Below are 15,230 nucleotides of genomic sequence, written 5' to 3'. Positions count from 1 at the left end.
TATATCTAAAATTCTGCCTTTTGTTGAGTAATATCTGTTACATTTTCCAGGAAATATATTGAAGTGTTTTTATTTGATATTTTGGATAATATATTTTAAAATTTAGTCAGGTTTCATGGCTCTTTGCTGTGTGTATTTAGCAGGGGTATTTTTAGCTTAAATCTGATTCTCTGTTAATGAATATGTTTCATAAAGCAAAATAGAAACTATAAATCATTGAAATTTCTAAGTATCTCATTTACCTTTAGTCTGAATGTTAGACCTGACTTATTTATTGCGATATACCTGAAAATAAGCAAGTATTTAATAATGCTTATTATAAATGACCTGATCGAAACTGCTTTGTTTATTTTGTTTTTTGTTCTTTAAGAGAAGCTGTTGTTTTAGGGAGTACGGACTTTTTAGAAGATGATATAGAAAAAATTGTAGAAGAACTGGGAAAAGAGTATAAAGGCAATGCCTATCATTTGATGCACAAAAACTGCAATCACTTTTCTTCAGCTTTATCAGAGGTAAATTCAATTTCATCCTACAAGTTCTGCAGATAACACTTTCCTGGTGTACTTTCTATGTCACTATTCAACCTTGGTGTTCCCCCCACCCCGATTCTTCATGTGCATAAAATTGTATTTCTTCATCCAATGTGGCAGTTTTAGAGTCAGCAAAGTTTTAAGTGGTGATTCTGTTCATTCTTTTGTGGGTAGAATGACTACAGATAATTGCCTCTTACTCACTTGATGATGTTAGCACTTTATAACTGTGACAAATACATGAGAAAAAACATACTTTTCATTCACAGTGGATTGCCATTGGTTGGGGCCTGTGCACAGTATGTCTTGGTGAGAACTACACGAATAGCAAAGTGGCTTAACATATGTCACTGAGAGAGAAGTGGGGCAAGGAGCTGGTGCCCAGTGTCCCTTCAAGTACATTCCTGCTCCCACACGCCTTCCACTAGACCCTACCCCTTCAAAGTCCACTCATACCCTAAGCTAGCAAACCAATACAAACTAAAACTCTTAACTTTAAAAAAAAGTAAAGGTTAAGAAACTTAACAGCTGGACGGTGGTGGCACACACCTTTAATCCCAGCACTTGAGGCCAGCCTGGTCTACAGAGTGAGTTCCAGAACAGCCAGGACTGTTACACAAGAGAAACCCTGTCTTGAAAAACCAAAAACTGTTAGTTCTGGGCAGCTGTGAGGCACACCTTTAATTCCAGCGCTATAGAGGCAGAGGCTGTAACACCCCGCTGAGGTCCCGCTGCCCTTCTCTGCCCCCAAAGAAGCATACAGACACTGTATTAATTATGAAACTGTTGGCTGTTGGCTATGGTTTCTTATTAGCTAGCTCTGACTTAATTTTTAACTCGTTTCTATCAATTTAAGTATTTCCATGTGGTCTTGGCTTACCGGGAATGCTGAACCTGCAGCTCCTTTGCCTTTTACATCTCCGCAGAGAAGAAATTGATTTTCTGTTTGTCCCTGCTTATATTCTGATTGTGCCCAGCTACGTCACTACCTGCCTATCTGCACAGACCTCCAGACCTCTATGGTTAGCTAGTGGCAGTTTCTGCCCAACTATGTCACTTCCTGGGATGCTGATTCTTCTCTGCCTACACTTCCCAGAATCATCCTCATACCAAGTCCCACCTGTCTTGCTACCCTATTGGCCAGCAGTGTTTTATTCATCAACCAATAAGATAAATAAACAAATACATAGAAGAATATTCCCCATCAAGAGGCAGGCGAATCTCTGAGTTCAAGGACAGCCAGGGCTTCACAGAGAAGGGGACACTTCTTAGCTGCTGAGGCTTTTGTTTGGTAAATTTTAGTTGCCTACCTGAATTATCCTGGCTCTTCCTTTTTTTTTTTTTTTTTTAGATTTTATTTATTTATTTATTATGTATACAACATTCTGCTTCCATGTACATCTGCACACCAGAAGAGAGCACCAGATCTCATTACAGATGGTTGTGAGCCACCATGTGGTTACTGGGAATTGAACTCAGAACCTCTGGAAGAGCAGTCAGTGCTCTTAACCTGTGAGCCATCTCTCAGTCCCCCCTTCCTGAGTCTTCTTAATAGATAATTTGTTTGGTTTTAGACAGGGTTTCTCTGGGTATCTCTGGAACTCACTCTGTAAGCCAGTCTGGCCTGGAACTCAGATCCATCTGCCCCTGCCTCCTGAGTGCTGAAGTCCATGTTGAAGCCTATGCCACCACACCTGGCTTGTACTATAGGTTTTGTTTACATGATGTGTTAATTACTTTTCTGTTGATAAGATAAAACACCGTGTTCAAGGCAACATGGAAGAGTTTACTCAGCTTATGTTTCCAAGTAAGAGTCCATTAAGGTGGGGAAGCCTGGCGGCAAGTAGTAGGCGTGATGGTGGGAACTGGACTCTGTGAGCACCCATCCTGAACCACACTGGGAGGAGGTGAGGTCTGAAGCTCAAGTGCCTGAGACTGTAAATAACATGACTCATTCAGGCCCCCACATGTAAATACCTGCAATGGAATATAACCACAAAAACATCATGCTGTGCGGTAACAAAGTTATGCAGAGGTAGTCTTGTTTTGTTTTGCTTTTTTGTTTTGTTTTTTTTTGAGACAGGGTCTCTCTATTGGCAAGCCTGGAATTCACTATGTAGATCAGGCTGTCTTTGAACTCACAGAGAATTGCCGGGCTCTCTGCCTCTGCCTCACAAATGTAGGCATTAAAGGCTTGATGTAGTCTTTCTTAAAAGCATTTTTTAGACTAAAGTGGACTAATTATAACAAATTTCAGCAGTAAAATCACAGATAAGGGGACCTGTTTATGTTCTAGAGTTCATTCTGAAGCAATATATAACGATGCTTTTCATTTCGCAGCTGACAGTCTTCATGTGACAGTATAAAATTGAACTAGTTTCTTGTTGCTGGTCCTTAAGTTAGTCTAGTCTTTTTGATATCATTCAAAATATTATAATAAATACTCCTGTACATACCTCTTCATATTTTTTCATCAATATCACTGAGATTCCTAAAAGCATTGCTGGATTTGCGTTTGAAAACAAGATGATTCTTTTGTGTTCATTAGTTATTTGTTGCTATGACAGATATAACTTTAGAAAGTAAGAGTGGTGGCGCACACCTTTAATCCTAGCACTTGGGAGGTGGAGGCAGAGGCAGGCGGATCTCTGAGTTCGAGGCCAGCCTGGCCTACAGAGCAAGTCCCAGGACAGCCTCCAAAGCTACACAGAGAAGCCCTGTCTCAAAAAATCAAAAAAAGTAATAAACAAACGAATAAATAAATAATGAGAATAGTTTCAGGAGGCAGAGTCACGTAGGTATCTGTGTGTTTGAGACCAGCCTGATCTATAGAGTGAGTTCCAAGACTGTATAGAGAAACCCTACCTCAAAAAAAGAAACAAATGTTAGTATTTATTTTGATTTATAGGAAGTCCATTATAAGCAGAAGTTACTGTCCTGCCAGCAACCCCCAAATAATCACTCAGAGTCTTAATATTAGTTATAATTGTTTGGGCAATGGCTCTTACATTTCAGTTAAGCCATTTCTACTAATCTATGTATTGCCATGTGGTCATGGCATTACCTCACTTTTTACATGTCTTGCTTCCTCGCCAGCTGCATCTTCCCTCAACTCCGTCTTCTTTCTTCCTCTATCTCTGTGTGTATTTCCCGCCTATCGATATTCTACCCTGCCATAGGCCAAAGCAGCTTTGTTCATCAACCAATAAAAACATATTCCAGCGTACAGAAGGACATCACACATCAGTCCATCATTGCTCGGAAGGCATGGCAGCAGGAGCCTGGGGCTACTGACTACATTGTATCCTCAGTCAGGAAACAGAGAAATGGGTATCCAGGACTCCAACTCATTCAGTAACCTAACCCACATAAATCCCTCACTGACATGCCCAGAGGTTATCTGTTTGTTTATCCTCAGTCTTATAAAGTTGACAATAGTTCTCCTTGTCGAGTTGGTACCCAAACTTAATACTTGTAAGTCGTAACTTTGAGTCTGGCATTGGTGGAGCACACCTTTAATCCCAGCAATCGAGAGGCAGAGGCAGGTGGATTTTTGTGATTTTGAGACCAGCCTGGTCTACAAGAGCTAGTTCCAGGACAGCCTCCAAAGCCACAGAGAAACCCTGTCTTGGGGGGGGGGAGGATAAATAAATTTCAAAGAGAGAGGGACAGATTTGGGGAAGAAAAGTTACAAAAAGAAAACAAGGGAGAGATTATTGTGGCTTATAGTTAAAGGGAGGTTTGTCATGGCATCAGGAGCCATGCTTTCCCTGCATCTACAGTCAGGAAGCAGAGTGATAAACCTGGTGCTGAGTTTCCTTTCTCCTTTTTGTGCACTATCTGGGACCCCGGCCCATGAATAGTGTTGTCGTCTTTTAGGGTATGTCTCCTCACCTCAAAGATCTAACCTAGATCATCCTCACAGACCTGCCCAGAGCATTATCTATTTGGTGGTTGGTTCAGTTGACAATATTACCCTTCATACCATATAAACCAAATACTATTTGGTAAATAGCCATAGGAAAAAATAATATGTCCCCGTTTACACGGATGTATTTGAAGACAAGTTTCACAGTTACCTCACTACTAGTGGTTTATTTCATTTAAAAAAAAATTGTAGTTACAATGCTGAATAACATACTAATGGTTTGGGGGGGGTTGTTTGTTTTTGTTGTTGTTGTTTTGTCTCCTGAGCACTGGGATTAAAGGTGTGCATCGCCGCCCTATTAATGGGTTTTGACTCCGAGTTTTAGGGATCTGAACCCCTCTTGTATATACATGGCATACAGATGTTCGGGCTGTTAAAGCACTCATGCATAAAATAACATTCTTTAAAACAAATTTAAAAAACAAACAAACAAACTCAAGAACTGGTAAACTTTTTATAAAGAGACAGCTAGTGGGTGCTTTAAGCTTGTGAGCCATTCATGACCTTAGCTCTGCCTCTTCTCATTGTAACCAAGAGGCATAGGCAGTAATTAAATAGATATGGCTGTATCCCAGCATAACTCATATCTATAGATGCAGGTAGCTGATTATCACAGACTCTGTTTTAGGTTGGTCAGTCTTCCCAACCCTAAGAACTGGGGCGAAGTCAGCGTTCCTGAAACACAAATAGAAGACAACAGATTGCTGAATAGAACCAGAATTTGAGAAGGAGATTGTGTAATGGGCAGCAGTGTCTGTCATGTTAACTTGAGTTTTCTTAACTATTTCTTATGTGGTTAATATCTATGCAGATACTCCTGGGTCTATTTCAAATGTAAGACACAGTGTTTGCTAGTGCATAAACAGATGGGAACCGTATCTAGTGAGTTCATTGCTCAGCTTTCTCCCAACTCGTGCCCACATAAATATTCTTTAAACATATTTAAGTACCCACCTGCCTCCCTCTGCTCTTAGGCACTGTGATAGATGATGGGTAATCAAATGGTCAGAGTACACTACCTGTCCTTAATGAAGCCACCTCATTTTCCTTTTAGCTAAGATAGAAAAGGGATTAAGAAATGCTGCTGTGAATTCTTAGGGGAAAGTATTGCACACCTGCTAGCTTTCTAAATGTTAACTACTTTAGTGTAAGAAACTTGGAAGCCTTCTTCCAAAGTCATTAACCTAATATTTGCAGATATTTCAGATACTAGCTTCAGATCCCATGATGTGAAACTAGTGTGGATTCAGTTGAGCCTAGTTTTTTTTTTGTTTGTTTTTTTTTTTTTTTTTTTTTTTGTGAGAGCCAAGGTGAGATACAGGGTAAAGTCACCATGATTTTGAGCTGCATCTCACTATCTGAAGTAGGCAGAAGATTTCCAGTCCTAAGTACTCTAAGAATGGGCAGTGGGCAGAGAAGCGCAGCAGGTCATCAGCCAAGAAGAATCCCAGTTGACACCTACTTCTGTCCACTAAAGTCTCTAGGCTGAAGCCTAGCCAGGCCTCCATGCCTTGTTCTGACCACTGTCCCTGAAAAGTTTCTACACCCCATAAGCCTCTCTGCTGATGCAGCAATCCAAATCATACCAAATCAAACTGAGTTAGAAAAGCCCACATTTAATTGATACATCACTTTCCAATGGCCTTCCAGCTCCTCAGAAGGAAAGGTCACCATTTGGCGGGCTTTCTGAGATTCAGCAGGGCTTGGAGGGAGATAATGGGGGCTTGGGTGGAACTTCCACCATGAAAGTTCCTCTGCCAGTTATCATGGAGCTAGTCTTCATTTGGGGACACTTCTTTCTGAACCATCTGAGCGTCCTTGAAACAAATGGGTCATGGTTGAATGCAGAGGCATAGAATGCACCCAGGGCAGAGTGGGATGGTAGAAATTGGGAGAGCAGAAAAGAACCTGGAAAAAGATTTGACAAAAATACCCAAGAGGCTTGCTTCTCTTACTCTAGTAACATCTTGTGCTAACAAGCCTTTTTCTTCTGTATACTGTTCACAGTAATTTTATGTGTTTCAGAGTAGTTCAAGGATCCAAGACAGACAAAAGCTGAGCAGAATTAGCTTGATTTCACAACTGTAAAAAAAAAAAAATACACAGCTGAAAGTAAAGGGGTTTCAGGAGGGTCAGGGGTCCTGAGTGAAGGCTCTGCTTATCTGTCAGCAGCCTAGAGCGGAAACACCACAAGCTGGTCTGCACTATATTTTCTCTTACAGCCACCCACCCCTTAGCAAGACAGTCAGCATTAACCTCTTCTCCCCCCTTAGATTCTTTGTGGGAAAGAGATTCCTCGCTGGATCAACCGACTGGCCTACTTCAGCTCCTGTATACCCTTCCTACAGAGCTGCCTCCCAAAGGAGTGGCTCACTCCAGCCGCACTGCAGTCTAGTGTCAGCCAAGAGCTCCAGGATGAGCTGGAAGAAGCAGAGGACGCAGCCGCATCCGCAGCCATGGCAAGTCCTGCAGCTGCTGCCAGAACTGGGCGTCACACTAAACTATGAGCATCTCCAAAGTCACACCTTCAGAACTGTCTCTGAATAGTACTAGAGAAAAGAAAATAGAGTAAATGTCCTTTGGATATTTTGTATGCAAAGATGGCTCTCCCCCAAATCCCAGTTTTTCAGCTCAGGATTATATTTGTAATCAAAAACAAAAACAAAAAAAAAAAAAGAAGAAGAAGAAGAAAATTCACTTGGCGCAGGAGGGAAAACTTTATATGAAGCTGCCCTCTTTTTTTTTTTTTTTTTTTTTTTTTCTTTTTTTTAATCCACTTGTAAATTTGGATTCACTTCCTGTGTTTTATATGAGCTCTGTTAAATTACGTTTACAGTATTTTGTATCACTGTTTACAAGTCTTGCATGGACTTCTACCACCATGAAAGAAGAAAATCTTCATCTTCAAAAGTTAGGCAGGTCATCTTTATATACATCCTGAAAATTGCCAGAGCTCCAGCATAAAAAGTAGGCACATGAAGAGGTAATTACAGAGTTATGATTCCCATCACCTGCTTAAGAGCTGTGCATTAGATTTGTATTTGTTTGGTTACCATTTCTGGCCCCAGATACAGGGATCCAAACCGGCTTGGCATGAAGGAGCGCACAAACAGCCCGAGGGCTTGGGGCCCTGGGTCAGTTCCTCTCCACTCCCTTCCGATTCTAAGTAGCACATTTTCCTAGGTGCCCGTGGAGCCACTGGTTTCATCCCAAATATGCCCCCCTCAGCAGGGTGGTGCTCTTGTATCTGCCTGGCTTCATGCCTCAATTCTATAGTGAAGATGTTTTCATGGAAGTTATTCTTATAACTGACAAGTGTTTTTGCACATGTGTTGGGGCAGGGGCTTCATTTTTATTTGAATATATACTAAACTCCTCCCTGCACAGGATGTTTTTGGTGGGGTAGGAGTGTCCTAACCTAGCTTCCTGAGCAGCAGTACAAACTGACAGTAAACTGCTTTTTTAACTAGCCAGGCTACCTTTTGTACTAGACGTTGAAAACTAGAGTCTAAAGAAACACCCCCCCAAAGGTAATTCTTTAATGTTTAATACTTTGTGTACACCATATCAGAAATGGTTTATTGGAGTTTATTAGTTCATGATGAGAGTAGTTTCGCCTCATAATAGAAATTCTATTTTCACTGATCTCCCGTTGGAAAATCATATTTTTGTGTGTCTGATTCATCTTTTTATGTTCTCAAATGTGTGTCTCTTACATAACATAATCTTAGGAATGAAGTTTTCGATACAGCTAAGTCTTCTTTAGTAAGAAAGTTGTCTGCTAGAGTCTACCCCCAGGTGACCCTTGGATGTAAGAACCAATCATTTCATTGTCACAATCAATGTTCTGCCTTAAGAGTGAGTGTCCTGTGTAAAGTAGTGGGTGCAGCATAGAAACATCCAAGGTACTGACTGCAGCTTACATACTTCATTAGTATGAAAGTCACAGTTCTCTATGCGAAGATACATATCTTTAAGTAAATTACGTCTTTAACTTTTCCATGAGCTGATTTTGATTGATACTTAACGTAAGCACACCCTCCTTAGGGACAGTAAACCTTGGGTTATAAACACTGGCCTGAGGAAAATGAAGCCACTTTGTGCTGTTTGACTGTTCTGTTTCCAGAGAGGAAAGCCGTTGCAAGTTACTCTGCTCCATTGGGGGGGGGGGGCGGGGCAGAGCCTTTGTATCAGGAACCGTGAAGCAAGACAGAATATTCGGTCTTTACAAAGAGTTGACTTGGTTCAGGTCTGAAAATGAGACTTAGGACAAAACACTAATGCTCTCCAGGAGGTTGTTCTCTAAAAGAAGAGCCCTAGCCCTCAAGCCTAGTTTAGTAGGAAATGCTTGGTGCAGTTGACTTGGGTTTTTTTTGTTTTTGTTTTTAATTAATAACATGGATGGAAGTATTTCTAAGTCATTGAGATATAAATGTTTTGAATCTGCTATTGACCCAAGAGAAAAATGGCCCCTCAGACATGTCTGGGTAAATAGCTAGAAACAGCTCCTCTGCTCACGCAGATCTCAGCAGCTCAATACACAAGCGACTTGCTGTTCTCACGTCTATCTGTAGTGTTTGAAGATTGAAGTATATAAAGATCTGGGAAAATAACAGTGCCCGCACCAGTTCTCGGAAAGTCAGCAAATCAAATTCTGGACATGAGATTCCTTGCAGTCTAGTGTACTTGAGGTTGAAAGAGAAAGAAAATCTCATTTAGTGAGGACCTTCTCTACAGTGCAAATTAAGAATGGGTTTAATTAATTTTGCTTTTCTTGCCCTTGGAAGAAAGCAATTTTGTTCTGAACCAGAACTCATAAGAAGAAAATTCCAAGTCAAAACTCTGGTAATGAATACATGGAGTCGGACACAGCGTCTTTAGTTGTAACCAGGTGAAACCATTTCTCCTGGTAGGTTGAACGGTAACAGCAGTAACAGATCAGACAGCTGGTTTCTGGTACTCATTTTAAATATGCTTGGATTTTTAACCCTCACTGGGACATCAGCTTTAGAAGTGTAACACAGGGCTGTAGAGGTGGTGATTGTCCTAGAACACCTCCAGGCCTGAACTCCAGCCAACTATTGCTCTGACTCACAGCAATAGCAACCTACCCATCACCAGCATCTTACAGAGCAGGGATTCCAGGGTTAGTCCATTGATAGCGTTGTGTGTGTGTGGAGACTAGGCACCACAGACAGCTGCAGAACTCTGTTTCCATGGCTGCTTCTATCACAAGACGGGTAGAAACACAGTCACTGCTTCAGGGCTCTAACCCATGTGTCGTCTATGGCTCCATTCTACATTTCCTATAGCTTTGGTATATGCTAAGTTTGCTTTAAATGGCTAATTTTTGAAAGTCTCTGTCAGCAGTTGGCCATCCTGCCTTTACATGCGGTTCTTGTCAGTATGATTTGAGAGTGTAGCTCCATTGTTAGACTTTCATTGTCTGCTCAGTCTTATACACACATCTCCACTGTCAACAGGTGGGACAGCTGTCAGTGAATCTTTATGGACCTGAAAAGAATTTCTTGTGAAGTTGAATGCAAGTGTACTGTCATTCACAGCGTTTCTAAAACACCAGGAACCTTCACTTTTGCTACCTTGATATAGCATTTGGGTTATCATGTTACAACATTGAAATACATCGATTTATTAAAAACTACTTTTATAAGAAATGTTTTATAGTTCTTTCTGACCTCTAAGAGACAGTGCTGTTCTGTATTTGCTCTGGGAAGGGTTTTTTTTGGTAAAATCCAGGAATCCCATCTGCTCTGCAGGAACTCGGCCAGCCCCTTCCATACCCTGTCCTCCTTGTATTCACAGCTTCCCTTACTCAAACGGTAATTACTTTTGTTTCTGGAGAGTGGCGGCAGAGTGGGCCGACTGGAAGGCTTTCCCAATCCCCTTTCAGCAATTAAGCAGGAGCCTGCTTGCTTATGTTCCTTATTTGCCATCAACCTCTTCTGCTTGGTACTTCTAACCTGAACCTTTGCCTTTCACCTCCATTGGCCTTTTGTACCTAGCGCAATGTTTTCCTACCCTAATTGAAACGTTTCCCCTCAAATTAAATATTATCAAGTAAATTAATAGTTTTTAGGCTCTACCAAGATCATATTTGTCCACTCTGCCAAATAAGAGTGATATACTGTAACTAAGCTGTTCTCACCTCAGGGATACAAAATAGGACTCTTACCTTAATTTCCTAACAGACTCAGATCTGCTAAATAACTTAAAAGTCCTCTCTATTTAAACAAACAAAGAAATGCCAATGATATTAGGGAACAGCTATCAGTTTTTAATTGTCCCTAAATTTAACCTGTGTACTGGCCTTGCTCTAACTTTCTAGAAGTCTGTGCTAAGGAAGGTTAATGACTTTCTATACTTTCTAAAAGGTAAATTAGTAGCAAACAGCTACTTAACATTCTTACTGATAGAAAACAACCTTTGTCACAGTGGCTGCACTTTAAAACTACCAGTGGCCCTGCTGCTCAGGCCATAACCTGGGAGGATTCTGTTCCCTCAGACACTTGCTCTGCTGATGCCGCTAAAGGCAGCATTAACTAAATCTCTATCATTCTAATAAAACTTGAGACTCAAAGGTTAGGGCAAAAACCTGCAAGCTCAGATAGAGTAGCAACTGGCTTTCTCTCTCTGCTGGTGCCCTGGAAGCCCCTCTCCTTCCACACTGCCCCAACTAAAAAAAAACGTGTTCTGCTACTTCCTGTCAGCTAGTTGCTAACTCCGCCTCTCTGAGTCCAGGTTAATTTTATTTAAGTAATGCAAATGCAACACATCTTTACATAGTTAAACAAATGCAGCACAAAAAATGCAACACACCTTTGCCTAGTTAAACAAATATTCCACAACAGAGAACTGCTGAGCATTCTCAACACACCTTGACTCAATCAGCACATCTGAGCAATTTCCTTCCTGTCCAAACCAAAGTAACACTAAAGAAATGGTAGAAGCCACCACTCTACTGGTTCAGGGACCTGTTTATTTCCAAAGACCAGATGAGCCTCAGCTTTGCAGCCCTGCCCTGGCTTAGAAGAATTCATAGTCCCACTTGAGAGTGACCCCCTCCCATGCTGTTGAGGGCTGCCATTTCAAAGCCTTTTCCACACTGGGGAGCACTCCCAGGTATAGGAAGACTTGTCTTCTATGGAATCCCAGACTCACAGGCAGGCAGTGGAGTTAGTCTCAGGACAGCCTTCATCTGCTTCTGACACCCTCACTGGATCTCAGGCTACCCTTGGAACCTCTGTGAGTCAGAGGACTTGGATACAGGTACCCAGAGTGCTAAGCCAGATTCCTCAAAGCCTTGAATGCAGATTGCTTGACTGTCCCAATACACGTGTATTGTCATACATGTGTGATGAGAATAACAAATGAAAGGCAGTTTCGAGGTGAATGTTAGGAGCAGTTAGGAGCATTGGCTACCCTTCCAGAGGACCTGGGTTCCTGTAACTCCAGTCCCAGGGATCAGAAGTCCTCTTCTGCCTCTTTGACGTCACATGGTACACAGACATACATGCAGGCAAAACACCTGGTGGGGGGCAGTGTAGGTGGCCTGCCCTTCTCCCTCAAATAAGAGATGGAATTTTACAGTGGCAAAGCTGGAATATGGCCTGAGGAAGCAGAGCTGCCAGACTTGGCCATAATCAAGTGTAGAAAACAAACCTTCCTCGTCTGCCAGCATCAGTGAACAGACACCACAGGAGTACCCTAGTATGTATGCATTCATACATACATACCTCTTAGACTGAAGATAATAAATAGCAAAATCATTTTGTTTTACCTCTGATGTGTTTGGGGCTGCCCTAGGACACTTAATTAGTAGAGAGGCAATTAGCCTGCAATCACACAACAGCCTGGACAGGTGACCCATTGGAGGACTTAGTCATTGGTTCCCCTACAAAATTCAGTAGAGGTAGAGACAGGATTTCTCAAGTTAACCACAAAATAAAACAAACCTGAGCACTTGGGAGAGAATGGTCTAAAAACCCCAAGTCCACTGGCTAAGGCTGGGCAATTTTATCCAAAGGCCACCTCCATCAATTAGCAATCCATGTTTATGTCATTACTAAAGACGCAAACTGCTCAGACCTTCATCCCCAGGGACCCTGCACATAGCTCATTTGCTAGCTGTTCATTCTTACTGTCCCCTCTGACACTTCTAATGTGGCAGGCAAAAATGCCTTAGTGGGTGACACTTGGTGTATTTCAAGAAGCATCTCAGCCACACCCTGCCCTCTAAACCTTTGTGTTCGTTTCTGCTTCAGTCATTTTTCCACTACAGAGCTTCCAGCCAGCTGGATCTGAGCTGTCCAGTTTTGCCAGATGCCACCTGCTGCTTCACACGCTTCTGATCTTTCTGTCTTCCTCTCAGCCTTTTCTTGTCTTCATTCTCAGTGACTACATCCACACAGGTCATTATTCTACAGACACAAGTTTCACCATCCATCCCCAGTTAATAACCACTGTCATTGTCCCAGTCCCTCTCTGTCACTTCAACCCTGAACTGAATGGTCTAAACCACTTCTGGTATCTTTTGTTTCTTCAGGACAGGTTTTCTCTGTGTGGCCCTGGCTGACCTGGAACTCACTTTGTAGACAAGGCTGATCTTGAACTCAAGAGATTCACCTGCCTCTGCCTCCCAAGTGCTGGGATTAAAGGCATGAGCCATGCCTGATCACTTCTGGAATCTTCATTCCAAGCATTTCTGACCATTAACTTTAGGCTTACCCTGGTCCATTGCACCACTAGAAGTCATTGGCCTTTGCAAGATCCCAAAGCCATTAAACCTAGCACTAACATCTCCCTTAACCCACCCAAACCTATTTTTCCTTTCACTCAAACCAAATCCATGGCCAGCAACTAAGTCATTTCCTCCTCAGATCCCTCTGCCACTTCAGTGCCCCTTTATTTAAATTATCTGGATCACTAGCCCAACTGGGATCTAGACTCTGCCAGAGTCCAGCTACCACTGTGTGTGCTGGGTTAGCCTTATGTTTCTATCCACAAAGCAGGGGCACTCAACACTGCACCATGGCCTGCTCTTGGCCCCTTGGAAGTCAGCTTCCCAGTTGGAGGCCCCTCATGCCTTCTCCCTCCTTGTGGCTCCAACATGTTCCCTTCACATATCAATTGAGACCCTCACTGATGCCTCAGTAAAAAAAATGTCAGGTTAATTGGCCTCTCATCTCTCAATCTACAGACTCACTAAATTTGTCTCCAGAGACACTGCTTCCATGGGAGCTTCCATGGGAGGTGCTCCCTACTTTGATCAGATGCTCCCACACACACACCTCACCAGGCTTTGTCTCTCCATCACTCCCACTTCTCACCCCTCTTTCCTACCAGCAGGTGGCATAGAGGATTTCCTCTACAATGTCCCCTTGAGTCCTGCTATGACAAAGGGAAACCTCTCCATCTCCACAACCAAAATCTGCCAACTCTTATCTATGTCCCAGTCACTATTTTGCAAATCACCTTGATTTTGAATGATGTATACAATAGAATTTAGGGCTGGGCGTGTAGCTCCCAGGGTAGCAAGTGGCAGAGCATTTACCTGATACTTACAAAGCCAGGAGTTCAGCCCAGCGCTGTTTGAAAACTGGGGGGGGGGGGGTTTGATATAATTGTATGAACCGTTTAAAGGATAATAAAATGAGTAACACTCTGTACCTCCCACTCAGCTTAAATAACAGGCCTGGAGAACATGTCTAGGCCCCTCCCCCATCACTACCTCTTCCTTCCACCAGAAGGGGAACCACCATCTTAAAGTTCCTGTACATTGTCCCTTTGGGTTTTTTTTTTAATGATTTTGTCACCTGCATATGCCTATTTTTGAGCTTTGTATAAATGAAATCATATATATCCCGTGGTTTTAAAATTCTCTATTTTTATAATTCATGCATATTAATATGTATGGTTCTAACTCATTTCCACGGCTGTATTGTTTTCTACTGTATTATACAAACACACCATGATCCTGTTTACTCTCCCTTTGATGGATGTTTGGACTGTTGCAGCTTTCTCACTCTGATGAGCAATACTTTGTAAACGCTGTAAGGCATGTCTGCGGTTGTGAGGCTCTCTCTAGGAACTGCTAGGAATGTATGTGTTCAAACTTATTGATGTAGAAAAACAATATACTCTTATTACACTTTTATTAAATAAAATCCTGTTCAGCCCTCTCTCCATCTGCTAATCAAACAGAACTCTATGATCCAATTATTCTCTTATAACATCACATAATGAAATTTCTCAGAGCTTCACCGTAAAACTATTTTTCATAACTAAAGGAATCAGAGAGATGGAAATCATACTAACCTCCCATACAACCAATGGGAAAAATAACACTCAACATTGAAAAAGTTTAAAAAAAAAAATACCTGGTCAAGGTGGGCACAGTGCACATAGCTGTAATCACAGATTTTGGGGGACCAAAGCAGGATTGTGAGTTTGAGACCAACTGACCGACCCACCCAGCAAGAGGTGACTAAAAAAAAAAAAAGAAAGAAAAAAACTTAAAAACCAATTAAGTGTTTGCTTTGTTGTCTGTAGAATGGCCCTCATGAATGTTTCAAAACTGAACAGCAGAGCCTGCTTAGACTTTCAAAGCTTTAAGGAATAAATTAAAAAGGGCCTGTGAGGTGCTCAGCAGGTAAAGGTACTTGCTGCCAAGCCTGACGATCTTAGTTTGATCTCCAGGCCCCACAAGATGGAAGGAGAGACCTCCACATCACATCACTCGGCGGCACATACCC

General features: G+C 42.0%; 1 protein-coding gene across 1 annotated transcript in view; it reads left to right on the top strand.

Moving 5' to 3' along the window:
* Positions 1-14,659, top strand: part of Desi2 (desumoylating isopeptidase 2) — a 52,604-nt gene extending 37,945 nt beyond the window's left edge. Inside the window, exons 4-5 of the mRNA XM_027418867.2 lie at positions 371-512; positions 6,732-14,659. Coding sequence (XP_027274668.1) covers positions 371-512; positions 6,732-6,965 — 376 coding nt within the window. The 3' untranslated portion in view covers positions 6,966-14,659. The remainder of the gene's footprint in view (positions 1-370; positions 513-6,731) is intronic.
* The last annotated feature ends 571 nt before the right edge of the window (positions 14,660-15,230 follow it).

The sequence above is a fragment of the Cricetulus griseus genome, chromosome 5, assembly GCF_003668045.3.
Source record: "Cricetulus griseus strain 17A/GY chromosome 5, alternate assembly CriGri-PICRH-1.0, whole genome shotgun sequence".
Lineage (NCBI taxonomy): Eukaryota > Metazoa > Chordata > Mammalia > Rodentia > Cricetidae > Cricetulus > Cricetulus griseus.
Note: the sequence above shows the minus strand (reverse complement) of the source record. Positions and strands in the feature narration are given on the sequence as shown.